Consider the following 18510-nt stretch of genomic DNA (forward strand, 5'->3'; position numbering starts at 1 on the left):
CACTTCAGAGCCGAAAGTGCAGCCTGCGCCGCTCCATCGCTGACCCCACTCCACCCCCACCCCCACCATCACCCCCCCACCCCAAACCCGACAGCAGCTGTGTATGCCTCCCACCGAATGGCCACATGTTAGCTCGCCCGCCACTGGAAGTGACAGATGACAGCGCCATTCATTTCCCAGTGACTGAAGGGGTTCAAAGACGCCCTGGAACAGTGCAGGATATATGAGGTTTCAGCAGCTGAATGATGTTGCTGGAAGTGTTTCAAAGCAGACAAATGCAGTCGCTGCCTCCCATATAAAGCGTGATTGGATTTCAGAGGGCCGCTAGGGATTTCATTAGTGGTCCACTGCAATGCAAGATTAGTTGTGCCCATTTCAATGTAGTGACAGCATGTTAAGAGTTAGAATAGTCTTGCACTGACTGAAAGAAATCACAATGGCCATGCTGAGTTGTGTCAAAGCTAATATAGTACTTAAAATGATTGCCTGTGGTGATTTTTGTGCATACATGTTTGTGAGCAGAAGTGCACACCAAGGCAATACGCTTTGTATGGTGTGCATCTACACATATCTATGGGATGTAAGAATCAACAAGTGTAACAATGTATGAGTTGATAAATGCAAGAAATTGTGAAATGACTGTTGTTATAGTATATGATGAACTGGTTATCATTTACTCAATGTGACATGTATCTTATCTGAAAACAATACATCAGATTTTTTTTCTTCCTCATTCTGTTTTCCAGCTCATTCAGTAAAAGAGTTCCATTTGAGTTACCATGACAACCAAACCATTTCCTCGTGACATTGTGGTCTTGTCATGTGACCCCTTTGTTGTTTTATTACCCGTTGTGTCATGGGTGTAGAGTTAGCCGCCGTCTGGGCTGTCTCGTTAGTTTATCGATATGCTTCACCACGACCTCTCATTGCTTCTCCTACAGGCGCCCACCAGCACAACTACAACCACGTGGGTCTTAGTAGCCCAACGCGAACACCTAAAAATGGTAAGACCAGACATATCCAACATCGGACAGTGATGTGACTGAGTACTAACCCCGGCGCTAAGCTTGTGAAGCAGAGTCCCACGCTTTGACACCCTTCCTCAAACTAATGGAGACCTCACCTATAATTCTAACGGTTTCTTCTGACAACAAAAAGCTAATGTAGCTGCCAACTTTTCAGATGACGCAAATCTGACCTTCCATTGCTGTGTGTTGATTGTTTGGTTATGGTTACACAACCAACACTGGACAACTGTGTTTAGTTTGTCGTCCTGATTGCAAACTCTGCTAATCTGCAGTGCAATATAAAACCTTAGTGCTGCTTTCTAAAGGTGCGCATTCATATTCCAAGTATGAGGTCTACTCATTAATGAGCAGCTCTCACTGCTGACCCAGCACACTCCTACATAGACATGCTTCCATCAGGGAGGTTAATGAATCCGCTCGTAGAAGGCCGTCCATCTCAATCACCCTCGTCGGCCTCTGAAAGAGAACGATGCTTTTAAAGAAAAGGCAAAGTTAATGTCGTGTGGAGGGCAACCAAAGCACAGCACACGGTGCCTTAAGAAAAAGGTGCGCTGCATTTAAATGCCCCCCCTTAAAAAATGTCCAAGCTCAGCTGTTTGAAGATCATATTCGCCGGCCCGATGCTCATCATAAACCGGGCCTGTGCTGTCCATATAGAGGACTCTCGGGAGAGTTCTTCGACACATAATCTTGAGTTGAAGTGACAGCATGTCGTAATGTCAGGAGAGTATGAAATTGCTGGGGGCAGGTGATTCTGTGCTGCACCCAGCCTGCTAAGTGGGTTGCGCTCAGGCCTAGATGAAAAGCTCTGATTAGGTTGTATATTCGGTGGTGCAATGCTTTGCAAATTTCAAATGTTTACCTCATTTACAGGATTGTCAAATGAGAGCAACGCTATGACGTTATTACACACACACACACACACACACAGACAAACACACACACACACACACACACACACACACACACACACACACAAAGACACACAAAGTTTCTTCTTTTTTTATTTCAAGCTTCATTTAGTCGGAGAGCCAGAATCAAACTCCTTTATTCTGTCATCCAATGCTTTGTCCTCTGCGATGAAGAAAGAGAGGGAAAAAAACACAGAAAAGACCCGCCGAAATCCAGGAGATGTATTTAAAATCCATTTTTAGCATCTCATCCGGTGGATATATGTATTGATCAAAGGATAAAAGGGAAGTCAGAAATCCCTGTGTGTGCTGTGCTCTGTAGATAAGGGGGACCCAAACCCACGGTGCTTTAAATGAGAGTGGCAGACACACACAAACACACACACATGCATAACGGCTCACTGGCTGGGGGTCTGACTCTCACCCTTGTTTGTGGAGCGATTAAATCATTGCCACTGGTGAGTCGGCGCTTTGTGACTCACAGGGGCAGTGAAAGATTCATTCTGCTGGCCATCGGCTAACAAACCCCACAGATTATCATGTGGCTTAGTGGAGAGTGCAGTGTGTGTGTGTACGTGTGTGTGTGTGTGTCTACGTGCATCTATTTGTGTGTGTGTGTGTGTGCGTCTCTGTGCATGTGTTTGTGTGTGTTCTACTGAAAGCTGGTGTTGTTCATTCCGTTGTGCTGATACTCATTGGAAGTCTGAGTTCAGTATTCTGCTATAGGATCTAATGGCGAAGCTTGTAGATGTAGCTTATAGTTGTAAACATCCCTGATGTAAACACTGAACTCTGAGCATCTAGTCAACTACACATAGACTATGTTTGCTAGGTAGTTCATAAAACAGAAGTTATACTGTGTATATATATATATAGTCTCTGTAAAGTACAGGAAGAATCCTACAGTTGGGCTTGTAGAGCTTGTCACTCCAGTGAACCTCTGAATACTTAAATATTTATTATGCAACATTTTCTAACACTTGCTTCTCACAAAATTCTCATTATAATTCAGAAACGATGTGTCAAGAACATCTGTGAAAGAGAAATGGTGGATCAGAGTTGTGATTCTCGGCTCAGGAAGTGAAACCTTTACCTAGCAGAATTTCACTAATAGGCCTCTAAGCAAAAACAAAGTGCAAACAAGTGTTCATACTTCTTGGTGCTTGGGGGATACAAAATCACATTTTGTTAAAAAAGATGGAGGGAGAAGCCAAAGTCATAAAACAAATCAAACGCCTGGCCCCAATCAAAGAGTTGCCTCGACCCCTGAGTTATTATTCATTTACATTAAGTTAATAGAATTCATTTTATATTACACCTACAGTTTAGAGGGCAAAGTTCACCCCATGGAAAGTGAAATATCGCAAAGGTATAGGATGTATGCTTATGATGTATTTTTTGTGAAATGTTAACTTTCTGTTTATTTTTAAAGACAAACTAATATCTTCTAATGTTTTATGATGGCTGCTGAACACCGTACAGTTAGCACAAGATCACTTATTGTAGCATTTAGAGCTTGCAGTTTCGGACACAGCAAGTACAAGTACACCGATCTTTACACTATGTGTAAAGATGAACCATGCAGAGATAGTGATAGCTTGCAGCAGAACCTTTAGCTGAATTAGCTAATGTACACATATTCTTTTGTGTTGGCATGTCATTAAAAATATGTTTTTTCACTTGGGTTCACCAGCTCACCGGTCCCTAAGGCATGGTAAGTCATACCCCACCCACATTGTGCCCAGTCCCACCCCGTCACAACCACATCCCTCCACCTCTTAAAGAGGATAGCAGCATCAGTCTTTGCACACTGCGCTAACCACAGTGCAGTCAAAGTTGGTGGATGAGCTCACTTAGATGAACTTAGATGGCATGTTAGGATTTGGATTTCGACCCTTGGTTGCCCATACAGTGTGGTCTCTTCCCATTCCAATAATATCTCACCTACTCCACCACTAGTCCAATCCACCTTCTTCTTTTTCTTGTGGTGTGTGTGTGTGTATGTGTGTGTGTGTGTGCTCTCAAGCACACTTTTGAGTGTATAGGCCCTCAACGTCTCCCCGCCATCATAAAACCTCAAATTTCATCAGGAGCATACTACAGGGCTAGCCTAGACTGGTAGAGTGAGCCAGCATTGAGCATTCCCTCATCGCCATTCAATCCCATCCCATCCCTATCCAGCAACACGGAACACACTCACACAGGCTCTGCCTACCAGTGCCAGTCGGGGTCAGAGGAAGAGGAGGGACCACAGACCATCTCGTAGTCCCTTACCGAGTGGCTGAGAAAGGGGCGTTTGACAGTGGCAGTTTATCCCCGGTCCTTCTTCCAGCATCTCCTTGTTTCCACACGTGGTTTGACGTGATGTGATGTAATGTGACATGACCAGCTCTTATGATTACGACCCTGAGAGGGAGCCCCCCACCCACCCCCTCTTTCTAACACCATTGTGGTGTCGTCGCATCTCCTTTCCATTCTTCATGTCAGTCTCGTTCAGAACTCAGGTTTCTCTTTCTCTTCTCTCTGTTTTTTCTCCTTTTTTCTGTCCCCTTTTCACTCTCCTTCCTTCTTGTCCCATCTCTCTCTCTTTTTCTCTCTCTCTCTTTCTCTCTTTCTTTTGTGCTCTCTTGTCTCTCCCACCCTCCCTCTGCAGAGAATTCGCGGATGAACAACATCCTCACCTCACAAACGGAGCCATACGACTTGTCCTACTCGCGCTCCTTCCAGAGTCTCTCCCACCTGCCTCCTTCCTACGAGGCCGCCATCAAAGCAGATCTCAGCAGGTTCTCCTCTCTCAAGAAGCTATGTGAGTGCCACACGCTAGTACTACACATACACACACTCCACAGTCATTTTTAGACAGTGTGGGGAGCTGGCCTTTCTTAATGAAACTTTTTAAAATGTTTTGATAGAATGCACTTATATAATGACATAATGCACATTCTACACTTCTGAGATGGCTTGTTATTATTTAGATTTTTACCCTTTTTACTTATTCATTGGTATGAGTTTAAAAAGAGTGAAAGGAAAAGAGAAGGACATGCCTCAGACAAAGACTTTTTTACCCTTTTGCAGAGTTTATTTTCTTGTGTTCTATTACTTTATAATATTCACTGACAACCATATCTTTATATAGCTGACTGCCCAAGACTGTATCTGGACCTTTTGTTATTTATTGTTGAAGGAGTTTTACTAAGGAGGTCTTGTGATATTTTTAAGAAAAGGGAAGATTTAGATTAGATTGGATTGTGCAGATAACTGGTACAAAGCCAACAAAATGCAGTTAGCAAGTGCAGAAATAATGGTTTAGAAAATACGTTATTTACAGGTAAGCACAGGAAAAGTAAGCACTACAGAATCAGTGATGCTATATCTTAGAATATGTACAGTCATTGACAGTGGAGAGTTACAATATTCAAATGTTACATATATACAGAGAAGTGGACAAAATTAGATAATAAAGAGTGCAAATTTAAGGTTGTATGTACAGTATAAACCGCATATGTACATGTAGTTAAGTATGCAGAGTATAAACAACCTATGAACATTTGGTAATATGTACAGTAGCATTACTTGAACAGTGAAGGTGTTGACTGTGCAAAATATGAATAGTGCAAATGACATGTTCGTTAAAGTACTGTAAACAGTGCTGTAATGAGTGCAATGATGCTGTTAGAGTGGTGGTGTGGAGTTCTGCAGGGTTATGACCTCAGGGGAGAAGCTCTTCCTGAGGCTGCTGGTTTGGGAGCACAGGCTTCTGTAACGCATGCAGGATGGGAGGAGGGGGAAAAGCCTGTGGTTGGGATGAGAGACATCCATGATGATATTTTTTGCCCAGCCCAGTCAGTACTTGTGATAAATGTTCTTGATGGTGGGTAACTGGATGCTGGTGATTTAGTGATGTTAAATTGTACTTTCATTTGGCCTAGCAGCAGCCCATCCACCCCCGCTCTCTCTCTGTCTCTGAACTTGCATTAGAAATTCTGACACTGACAGTTCCACTAATCATTCCCTCCACAATAGCGGCTGCCCTACCCAACGGAAATGAGCTGTGCTAGAATGCCAGGAACTATTTCTTGCACCAGATCTTGTCTAAAGTATTCCCCTTGGGCCATACTGAGAGAACCTTTCAGATATGCCACTAAAGCAAATAATTTGCTGTAGCCAACCCTCAATGGGCTTAGATCTGTATTGAACAAGTTCACCCACAGATCTATGGCCCCAGTAAAAGAAAAACAACCTTAATTCAGAAATGAGTCGAACTGCAATATGAATTACTGCCTGAAGATCCCTACATTCCTGCACGACTCTTAACAGGCATTGCAATGTACCAAAAGACGTCCTCTCATGTTAATCTGTTTCAGCTCATATCTCGCAATGTATAACACGAAAGTACAGTGCGTTATTGTGCTGAATTGAGCACTACAAATAATTTCTCTTTTATCATTAATTACCACAAGCAGATTAGGGTGCATTTACTGTATCAACCAAACAACAGAATGCTTATTTTCATGCCAAGAGAAAAAAAAGAAGAGTTTTAAATCCGTCTACTCTTTTATCTGCTAACAAGCTTGATCCAATCCCCTTTAGACAGGCTGTGTTGTAATTGATACCTCACACATGACAGGCTAGTCCACAGGTTCTGAAGTGCCGCATTGATCTGTTGGGAAAGGAGCGGACGAGTACTGGCCGTAATCGGGCCGTAATTAATGTCTTTTCCGCAGCAACTTATTTAGCGGCAAATTAATTTCTGTAATAATTGTAATTCTGCCTCACCTTTTTTGATGGTAATAAACGCAATCACACGTCAGAGCGTGTCAGGGGAGACGTCAAGTCGAGCGGTAAGCTCAAGGTCGATGGCTGGCCCAGACTGCTCTCATTATGGGCCGCGGAAACAATTATTTTATTATTTCCATCTCTAATTATTTCAGCTGCAATTAGCATGCGGAACAGCGCAGTCTAGATATCCTGGCACAGTGCCTGAGCCTCTCTCTCTCTCTCTCTCTCTCTCTCTCTCTCTCTCTGTCTGTGTTGGTGTGTTTGTGTGAACTTATTTTTCTCTCCCCATACACTGTTCACTGTTGTATTCCGCATAAAAGACACTGCACACATTACAGAAATAGATTAACCGTTTTGTGGATTTGGTGAATAATGGCATGCCTCGGGAACATCCACACGGTGTTCATATGACGCCTCCAATCTGGCTCTCGCAAATCATATGGGCACCAATTACTCACATCTGTGTGGGTAGACTCACCATGTTCCATGATTCCTCATAACGTGTCCATCTGTAGATATCAGACTAATTGGTTAGTGGATGGGAGACTTAGACTTTGTCTCTCTCTCTCTTTCTCTCTGCCTTGCCTTCTCCTGCTATTTCTGGCTTGCTTTTTGATTCTTTACTTTTGTATCTCTTGTCTCTCTCTCTCTCTCTCCTCTCAATATTTGAAATTAATTTTCTGTGCTCTATGGACCAATGTATGATGCACTTAATTGTTTTCCCAGCTGTCCTACATCAACAGTAGAAAGTTACTCTGCCTTTCAATTGTCCTCACTTAATCCAACCCGAACTTTTAAACACTATAGTCTCTCTGTCGAAAATATCAGCCCTAATCATTAGGTCATTAAATGTATGCACATCAGCTTACGTCTCCCTTCATCTTGACAGATATTTGAAGGTCTAGGAAAAAGTATTCATTAAAAAGCCACTTAAAATACAGAATGGAAGATAATGTGTGTGTGTTTATGGGTTGTACGTTGCACTTCTTCGTTTCTTAGACGACGTCCATGAATGAACAAGGCACTCTACAGAGGGAAATATGAGTTAATGTGTTTCAGCTTCCCCTCATCAGTCGGTATACACACTGTTTTACATCATCCGAGCAATCAGAAGGCTTGTACTATCTGATGCCTGAGGCAAAATGAAGGCAAAATTTAGAGGCACACAGCTTAATAACAGAGATGAGATGTAGCATTGCCAACAACAAAGGATTCTCACTGGTACTGCTCTGGTCTGTCTCCCCTCCACAGCCGACAAGGACGTTGACGAGTACTACAGCCGCAAACGGCACCTCCCGGACCTGGCCATCCGCAACACGCTGCCCCTTCATGTGATCAGGAACCAGGAGTCCCAGGGTAGCCAGCCAGCTCTGTCCCAACAGCAGCAGCAGCAGCACCAGCAGCACCAGCAGGCGGCCATCCAGCAACAACAACAGCAACAACAACAGCAGCAGCAGGGAGCTCCGTCCCAGCGGCAGCGTCCGCGCCGGGTGCAACGGGCCATGTCCCAGGACCGCGTGCTGTCGCCAGAGCGTGCCCGCGGCAACGACTACGCTGGCGCCGCCATGGCTGCCACCACGTCTTCGCACGCCATGTCGCCGTACGCCATGTCGCCTTACGGTGGGCGCATCCTGAGCGACGAGCAGCTGCTGTCTGCCGAGCGGCTGCGCTCACACGAGCGGCTGCTCTCACAGGAGCGGCTCTACTCGCAGGGGCGGCACTACTCACACGAGCGGCTGCACTCGCGCGACCACCTCTACTCGCAGGACCGCCTGCACTCGCAGGACCCACTGCTCTCGCCTGACAAGATGATGTCCTTCAAGCGCTCGTCGGCGCCGGGATTCCGCTCCGACAAGTCCATGTCACGCGCCATCTCGAACACGGACATCTTCATGCCCAACACGCCACTCATGGACCGCTACAAGATGACGAAGATGCACTCGCATCCCAGTGCCTCCCAACAACAACAGCAGCAGCAGCAGCAACAGCAGCAGCAGCAACACAATACCCTCACCATGAACCAGACGTCCTCGAAGCGGCAGGCCTTCGCTTCACGCCGCACACAGACCATGGAGCAGATCCAGTATGTACCCACCCAGCACCACCACCAGTACCGCACGGGTAGTAAGACCGAGGTAACTGTTTAAGTTTAAGACAGAGGACAGAGATAGAGAGAGACAGAGAGAGAGAGAGAGAGAGAGGGAGATGCCGGCATCCCTGACTCAGACACGATCAGAAGGATAACAACAGGAGCAAAAACGACAGCGAAACCCAGGTAGATGTTAATCCAGCAAAGCTCTGATGCAGCTTCAGGCGAAGGTTTTGGAGAAGGGTATGACTAATGGGTGCAATATGGGTCAGTAACCTCACTTACACTTCACTTTGTTTCTCAGCCCTAGCCTATTATTATTGCTCCATCGGTACTGGAGCCCTTAACCTGTGCGCGCACGCCCATATCTTTATGTGTTTGACAAGGAACAAATGAACAGAGAAGGATCGTATGAATCTCGAATCTTGTTATTATCTGGAAAACTAAAAAAAACACGTTCTTTTTAACCGCCTAACTTTTAAGGGCTTCGCCTGGCTGTACACACGGACTGGCCTTTCAGAAGGATGAAGAGAGAAGGAACAGAGGGTGGTAGGGAGTGCCACGGGACTCAGCCCCTCAGGCTTCATGGCTGTGAACACAGAATCAACACTGTAATAACTTTATAAATATATAAATATAGCTCTACTGTTTGTACCTTCAGTCATCCTCATATAGCTTTAGAGGTTCATTAACGGAACAGATGTGTGCACTTCTGTTCGTGCCTCTGAGAAATGTTCCCTTTTCGACAATGAAGTGGTTTTTGTGGGTTAAAAAGCACAATCAATTTTGAGGACAAAACTAAAAAAATAATTGTTTCTATGTTTTCGTTCGTTCGTTTTGATCAGTGATGGCTAGCACGCATCAGTTTTTGTTTCCACAATCATTTGCCCATTTCTTTGCATAGATGATTGTATATATGCTATTTTAGCAGCAGTGTATGGACAAGTCTGTTCTGGTTGGCTTTTTGTACTACCATAGTCTGTTTCTAGAGACGCTGACAAAGTAATAATAATGACAACCACAGTTTTGTGAAGGGCAGTTAGGCAAAACCCACTAACCATATATTCGACCATTTAAATAAATACTGAATTGTGTATGAGTGTGTCTTTCCAAAAATGTGTTTGTAGAATGAGGATTGAATGAATGTTGTTGATAAAAAAAAAAATGAATATATATATAGAAACATATAAATAGATAGATATTCCACTACTGTTGATCTGGCTGTAGACTGTGTTTTCAGTGATTCACAAGACAACTGGATATATTAATGCTTGTTGTAGTAGCTGCAAAATAAAACGTCCTTATTTTTCTAAACATTACCTTCATCTGGATTGAATGTGTGTTCTAAGTAAGACCCCCCTGTACCCCACACAACCTACCCCTGCACTGTTAAGTTATTACACATGAAATGTTCCATGTGTGAATTCTCTTTACATTATTATTCTGACTCTGACGGCACCAATAAATCTAAATGCACTTGCAGCACTCTGTAGGCAGCTCCATTCATAAAGTTTAATGGTTGCACCGTGGGGGAAAGAAGCCGTGTGTGAGCAGGAGAAAGTGGGAGGCAAGGAAAGTGAAGGGATTAGTAAGCACAGGCACCCCTTCAGTCACCCCTGCTCTTAAAGCACTGAAAGTGATGACTGTGTTCTGCAGCAGAAGTTGGTGGAACAGAGTAAACATACAATCTCCTGTATGTCAACTGTGAGGTAGTTTGATCACAAACTGAAACCGGCTGGATAATACATTTAGCAGTGGGGGCCTTATAAATAAATGCGTAATGGATTGTTTTGAATGTATGAATAAAGATGAATGAGTTGCAGTGGACTAAGAAGTTGAGAGACTGGGACAGGTATGCCAAATACTTCCTGTGAGCAGTGATGCTCTTTTATCATGAACTGAAACCAGCTGCATGATAAACTTAACAGTAGAGGCCTTCTAAATAGATACTGAATCGTTTTTTTTTTTTTTTTTACAAATATGAATACAGTTGATATGTATAAGCATTTGGCTGAGAGGAATTTCATCCGAGATTCAGATGATTTGTGGCTGCGTAATGATGTCTTAATGGCAAAATAGTGGGATCAATTATTAGTCAAAGTGATTGAGGCCTGAGATCGCTGAATAGGTGTAGGAGAAAACTGCATAATAAGACTGATGCATAAAAATGTAGCGTGCACATTTTCATGGATATTAATACCTACGGCTTTGATACCAGGGAGCGAAATTCCAGACCTCTTTTAAATTCATTGAACTCCGCAGGTGCAAATGCAATTCTCACAGCAAACAAAAGCCATTTTTTCCCCCTTTCACAAGGACATTCCTTTGTATCCAAACGGTGGTGTGAAAAACCAACTTACTTTTCAATTTACACAGATCCTTTCCCCCCATCAACATTTAGATGAGAAATGTGAATCTTACGTGATGGTCACAGAGTCTGTATTCATGCCAACACTGAGACATCTGAAGCTGAGGACTTTCTGCTGACTAAGTCAATAGATTTTTCTGTTTTCTTTAGTTTTTTCTTCCTTTTTACATAAACCAATTATCAGCTTTCATCTTCCCCACATCAATAGTGTTGGTCCTTGCCTCAGAGTCAGTTTGTGAACTTCAAACACTCACTGTAAGGAATTATTCAGACTCATTAACACACTGCACTTCAGTGTCTGGTTGCCTGGTCGTGAACTCGTCTCTCTCACTGACTGTGGTTATGCCCTCAGTAACTCTAATTAATCAAGTGCTATCTCACCTTATCCAATCTACATCTCCTCAATTTGAGGATACACTCACTCACTCGAACTCTAATGTGGTTGAGGCGGAAAACAAATTACCGAGGAAGAGTCCTCAGGTGGTTGGGGTGATGGTCTCATTGGCTTAACACTGTATAGCTGGCAAGGCGAATAGAATTGCTCTTCAGCACATGATACAACTAGATGGTTGATTGTTAAAGGTGCATTTCTTGATTATAATTTGTTACACTTTTCATTGAATTCAGCAAATGTCTTCGACGCATTCTTCTAACTGTCCTTCCAGTGTGTATGCTGAAGACACCTGAGCTGCTCATGAGCTGGCCTGGCATTCGAAATGAGACACACACAAAATTGGCTCAGACCGTGATGTACATTATTCCAGCCAATCAACGCGTTGCTACAGGAGCACAGAAGGGAGAGGTCATTTCTCTTTGGCTTTTGAGCTCAAATATCAATAACCATCTCACTACAAGGACTGCACCTTTAGTGTGGCATTTTGAATAGGCATCCACATAAACCGGTCTGATTGCCAGTGTTCTCTCTGCAGAATGGTGTGCAGTGACGCCCTGAGAAAAAAGGGTCACTCTCATTGTCTGTTTTACCACATGGTGCATAATCTGTTTTACATCCCGTAATGGCAACATCGATTGTCTGGCATGCGGCTCTTCAGCCCTGGCTCAGCGCTCGAGAAGGTCAACCAAAGCGATGTATCCTCGGTCTGTTTGCACATTTTTTTAAAAATTTTTTTTTTTTTTTTTTTACTTCACTTCACTTTTAGTGCCATGAAAATCCATTGTAATACGAGGCTCTTTCTCTTAGTGAGAGGGTTGTTGGCACAGAAAGGCCATTTTTAACACGGCTTTGACTGTCCATTTGACTTTAACCGCCCTTATTGATCCAGGTGCCTGGTATTTGAATTAGACTCTCGTCTTTGATAGGTAGACAATAGTTTCTAGAAATTTCACTTGGAGAGGAGGCAGAGGCGCTTTACAGGGAGAAAGCAAGACCTTAAAAGAGAAGGCTGAGAAAGATTGAAAGGACAAAATGGAGGAGGATGCAAAAACCAACCAAGCAAAACCAACAATCAGTTCTTTACTCTGGATGGTCCACTGGGTTCTCTAAAGTCTTTCTAAAACATTTTAGCCTCAACAGCAACTCACAGCAAAAGCCCACAAATTGAGATAAATATTTTAGAAGTATTTTGATTGGAAAGCCTTTCAGTAAATTATTAAGTTGAGATTTTTTGTTGTTGTGGAACAGAAGAATGGGACACAGTGGAGCAACTTCCTCAGAAAAGGGGCCAGTGTTTATTGGGATATTTGATGAAAACAGTAACTGACAAACAAGTCAAAAACAAATATTAAATGGTGGATGTCTGGTTTGTCAACTTATTTTCATTTGCCAAGACACTTGAAGAATATTCATTTATGATAAACAGGACGGTTTTATCATTGCAAATATGAAAACGACAAAACTGTGCTCCAAAAATAAATAGCTATCTAAGCTTAGTAACTGGAAATAAATTGTTCTATTCCTTTTTAAACACATGAGGCAAACACACTCAACACATATTGCAAAATGCAAACACATTCTCATGTTAAAGCTGACTGCGTAAAAACAGCATTAATGTTAAGTAGTTCTATGGATCCTTGCATCTCTGTCATCCATGGAAGTGTTATTTGTTTGGGCTGGACCAGATTCCAACTAAGATTTCAGGCAGAGGTATGTAGTATTCAGTTCCCTGCTTATGTGCTTGGGTGTTTTTGAAGAGTTTTGCGCCCGACTGCGTCTTTGGCCCTGCCAGCCCAGCGTGTGTATCCCAGTGGCCTTTGCCTTTGTCTTTGCCACAGCTTCCTGCCTCTGCTTCCTCAATTAGGATTTGGGTCTCTACAGCCTTCCCCATGTGAAGTCCCCCCCCCCTCCTCTTCGCACCATCAGCTTTGGTGTCAGGCAATGTCTCTCCCTCAGCTCGTGGTGCATTTACACACACACAATACAAGCGATGAGAAGATCCCGCTGGGCAGCAAAGAAATATATAGCTTTACATTATGCCATGTCTGTGTTGGTTGCTGTTGCTATAGCTACGAAGGTTGAAATATGTTGTCATAAACGATTCAATTTAATTAAATTTAGTTCAGTTTTATTAGTTTATGTAGTACCATTAACTATTAACATTGTCTCAAGACACTTTACTGACCCCAAGGACTGAACACCCCTTGAACAAGCACATAGGACTCATTATAAAGGTGATGAGTATGTGATTAGTAACTCGTCCCAAAGCCTCTTACGTCGCTGTAGCTCGTGAGTTGTCTTAATTTTGGTACATTCACATAATACTAGACAATCAATGTGTTAGATTTATTGTATTACCTTAGAGTGTATTGGGGCAGAGTACACATGACAAGGATGGCTTCACTTCTTGTTGATGTACTCTCTGCATGCAGTACAGAGGATTTTCCAAGAGGTAAAAAAAGAGGACAATCTATCATGATTTGACCTTATGTACGGCCTTTCTTAAAAGCTTTTGCACAAAAAAGCCATTTGTATAAATGCCAAATGCAGTTCATTTTCCTTTATTTTATGATAAACTACTACACTTCTCTGGCTCATCCAGAGAAAGTAAGTCCACCATGCTTCAATTTAATGTACAATAACCTGAGTTTGAATCTGACTGCATATTAAAATGTATACATATTTCTATAAGACATTATGACAAAACATTCTCAAACAGTATTTCATGACGTTCTCCTCATAGAAACTAGGCTCTCAGTGTGTCTCGCGTCATTCTCAAGTTCACACAAATCCAAAACTGAAAACAAAACAAAAGCCTTATTTCTCAAAACATATTTTCTCTCATATTTACTTTGACTGAGAGGCCCTGAATCCCAGACCAAACACCACAATTCCCCTAAACGTCAGTTGTAGCTTTTTTAAATATATACTGTACGTATATATCGATCTGTGGTGTGGTACACATTTCACAGTAGGAAGACACTTTAATGGCCCGAAGATGAGCTATTTAGTCTCAAACCCAATGCCGTACTGTATATGAGGCCCTTCCATTCAGTGGCGCAAAAAGTGGGTATGCGCTCTATGCGGCGCATAGGGGCGCCGCACCCATGGAGGCGCCAAAGCGATGGTAAAAAAAAAATAATATTAAAATGTTTGGGGTATTTTCTATATGTAGCTACTGTTGTGCGTTTCTAAATCATTTCTGCATTTCCTTAATGTTATATAACATTTTAGAGGACTAAAGAGGCTAGAGTAGGCGCCTCATCTCTTAAGATTCCATAATAGAATTTTGACATAGAAGAGGGAGCGTGAACACCGTGACCGCTGAACACACAAGCAGTTAGAACTAGGCTACGAGTAGTGAGTTGGTTGGATGCAAGATGGATAAAGCAAAAAAAAAAGGGGGGGGGGGGGGGGGGGGGGGGGCGCCAAAATTGTTGCTGCATACCCCCCTGACACTGGGCAGTTGCATCCCTGCTTCCATTAGGAGCTTCTTATCTTACTGTAAGTAGTTCAGCCTCAGGCAAACACGTCCTTTGATGGTTGGGTCCTGGCTTGGTATCTTCACAGACGGGCGTTCTCAGACACAATCCCTACATCACCCAGGCTACTCCACACCAGGGCTGTTGGAACAATTTTCTCGGAGGGAGTGCTGTAAATAGATGGTGTCGGTAGGGGGGCATAGACTACTTCACATTGCACTTTATAGACTACTCAATCCCTCGCATTGTTATCACTTTTCGTGGTGCCCCACCTTGTTGGACAGTGCTGTCCAACAAAGCAGTGGTGATTAGACTGAGCTATTAATAAGCCCAGCCCAAGGCTTTTATTTCAAATATCCAATCATTTAAAAAGTATACAGATAGCATTTGCTAGCATTGTGAGGTACGGCATTTGCCATTTTCTAACATGCAGTAGGCCTGTGTGACAGCTACATGATGAGACAGTCTATAGAGGAGACAGGCTTATCATTTCTGACAATCACATCACTACGCTATGAAAGCATACATTCTTTATGTTACGTGTATGCTTGAGCCTATAGCATGCCCCACCTTCCACAGCTTTACACATAAGCACTTTCTTGGAACTAATCTGTAACCTAGCAACCACTGTTTCCCATAGAAATGATTAAGGCTCCCTTCTTTTATCGTTCCAAGTATGAGGCTCTGGTAGATCTCTCCCAGAGCCTGTCAAATGATCCCCACAGCGTGAAGCGGGAAGAGAAAACAGCTCCCTGGCACTATTAAATATGAATTGTCAGTCTGAGTTTGGCCCTCAGTAACTGGAGTTGTTAGCCACGTTGCAAACTCCTAGGAGTGACACTAGCACAGGAGAAGACATTCACAGGGGGTCCTGTGACATATTAGCCATCAGTTTGCCCTGACCCGCAAGTACGTGACTGTTTCCACACCAGCTTGGATTTATATGCACTTTCTAATGATTTATTTTGGGTCACAGCACTAAGGGATGAGGTGATATTATGCTAAAGCCTGTGTGATTTTCTCAGTGTGTTATTGAACATAGGTCAAACTGCCTTATTACTTCTAAGATTTTTTTCTAAAGGTATTGAAAAGTAACACTTCTGTCAACGCAGGACAGTAACAGGAAAGGTAACTCTTTAAGATCTTCCTGTCATTCATCTTTGTGATGAGGGATTAATTTCGTTCCACTATATGGACAAATCCCTAAAATGGTTCCCTTAGACCAGTGTGGTATTAAATGGTTCACTTAAAGAAATCAGTGATGCACATTCCAAAAATGCATTAAGCCAAAAGACCTGAAAAGCTGTGATTTATGGAAGTCTCCCATAACGGAATAAAACACCTTGCTTTTTTTGCTGCTCTTAAGCTATTTTATGGTCTCATTCTTCAAGAACTTTTTGAGTGAATGCCAATCATGTGGCTTAAAACTTTACTGTTTCATGTCATGTCAGTTCTTCTAAGTCAGACAAAGAATATGTCCTTGATCTAATGACATTCCCTTTGGATCTGCCAATCACACATCTTAAAACGGGAGTTGAACCAAAGTGCTTTGCAGTTGAGGTAAATTAATTGAGAATGAACATATACACAAATGAAGAAATACGTGTTTAAAAGACTAAACTACAAAATAGTATTAAAAGCAAGACGATAAATGGGCAAAAACTAAAAGTGAATGAGAAAAAAAGGAATACGAATTTTTAAGGTTTAACCAAAAATAAAAAAACAAATAACTAAAATGAAAAACTTTAAGACTAAAACTGACATAAAATATAAAAGGAATAAGAATTAAAATTCCCAACTAAAATTAAATTAAATGAGCATGATAAGAGTATTTGTTTGGTTTTAAAAGTCTCCAAGAAGGCAGCAGATCTCACATAAAATGGAAGGCTATTCCACAGTTAAGGACTAATAACATTAAAAGCTCCATCACCTTTTCATTTAAAATTAGATCTAGGTAAAACCAATAAATCATAATTTGCGGACAGTTATTTGCAATTATTCTTAGTTCATGAAATGCGGCACTAACCACAGAATGTAACTGCTTTTCAAATTTTGGATTTAAAAGTACCTTGGTTTTGTTCCCCCCACAGGCTTTTTGTATGGTGTGAGTGTACCAAGTACACTGCAAATGTCAACACTAGAAGTTTGGAAACCAAAAATAATCACTTTTTCATTAAGTTTGAGGAATTTCCCATTCATTCTTCTATATCCTCAAGGCAGTCAAAGAGAAGCCGTAAATCATCATGACGAGAGCTAATAGGAAGATTAATCTGAGCATCATCTGCGTAGCAGTGATTGGAGATCACATGCTTTCTGATATTTGGCCAAGGGGCAGTAGAGTATTTTTCTTAATGCTCGTCTATTGTCATTAAACCAGGGCTGAGAATGAGGCTTAAGTCTACATACTTTCAGGGGTGCAATGTTATCAAGGACGGAGGTACACATACAGACTTCAAACACACAACTAGCTCATCAACATCTGAGTCTGAGTGGGATTAGACTGAGAACCAGGTATATCAGAAGCACAAAAATGGCTGGCTGTGGGGTTCCTTATCTGTTGCCTAGCACTAAAGGGCATTTGTCTGATGGTGGGATACATCAGAAGCACATTTAAAGCACAAACAATGAGTAGGTGATCCCATATGTATGCTTTCAATACTACAAGATCACAAAAAGTAAAACCACGTTACACAAAGGTCAAAGGTTATGCGCCCATGTTCGTGCGTGGAAGCTGTGACAGATTGGCCAAGATTGAGACAATTACAGATCAATTACATTAGGAGAGTCTCTTGCAAGAGGTGCGCCGGGTCAACAAACATGAATGTTAAAATGTCGGATTGGAATTCTGGCCACGGTTGGTAGGACGTAGGAGAGTACCCAAAAAGTCAATGAATTCATCAAGGACAGAGACATGGTTTAGACTCTGCCATATCCGCTTTCAGAGGATGTTGTTCAAAGGTAACAGTTAATTGACAACATCTACTGTGCTTTTTAAAAACCGCGCAAGATCTCGGTCATGGTCAGTTGAACTAAACTGGGTGAACTAAAAAAAAAATATATGTACACTATGAGATAGAAGAATTGGCGTATGCTGCAGTCCGTTTAATTTGGTTAGGCCTTATTCCTGGCTTGTCATCCACGCGTGTTTATAAGAATATAATTTGAAATGACAGATAATCACTTTCGAGAATCAACACAGCTTGGATTTAAGCCATCTTTCACCCTAAAAGGAGCTGCACTCCCAAAACAGAGGAAATTATCAACAGAGGATACATTGGAAATAAGAATGTACTATGCTGGACCTGAACAGGATATTATTAGTTTTCTTTGGCACAGAATACCTAATAGCTGACACCGAAAGTGTGTTTGGTACCTTCTGACAATTGGATTTGGTTTATGCTAGAGCCCCTCAATGTCTCTAAATGTCAGTTTGATGGGAAGCTTCACAATAGATCAAAT

The 18510-nt window shown here is 42.3% G+C and overlaps 1 protein-coding gene across 1 annotated transcript in view; it reads left to right on the forward strand.

The window, feature by feature from the left end:
* LOC308363058 (shisa family member 6) overlaps positions 1 to 8865 on the forward strand; it is a gene marked incomplete at both ends in the record, with an annotated part of 51324 nt that extends 42459 nt beyond the window's left edge. Inside the window, 4 exons of the mRNA XM_080835826.1 lie at positions 942 to 1004; positions 3633 to 3653; positions 4593 to 4745; positions 7970 to 8865. Of these exons, the coding sequence (XP_080691952.1) occupies positions 942 to 1004; positions 3633 to 3653; positions 4593 to 4745; positions 7970 to 8865 (1133 nt within the window). The remainder of the gene's footprint in view (positions 1 to 941; positions 1005 to 3632; positions 3654 to 4592; positions 4746 to 7969) is intronic.
* Positions 8866 to 18510: the final 9645 nt, after the last annotated feature.

This window comes from Sprattus sprattus (genome assembly GCF_963457725.1).
Source record: "Sprattus sprattus genome assembly, chromosome: 3".
Taxonomy (NCBI): Eukaryota; Metazoa; Chordata; class Actinopteri; order Clupeiformes; family Clupeidae; genus Sprattus; species Sprattus sprattus.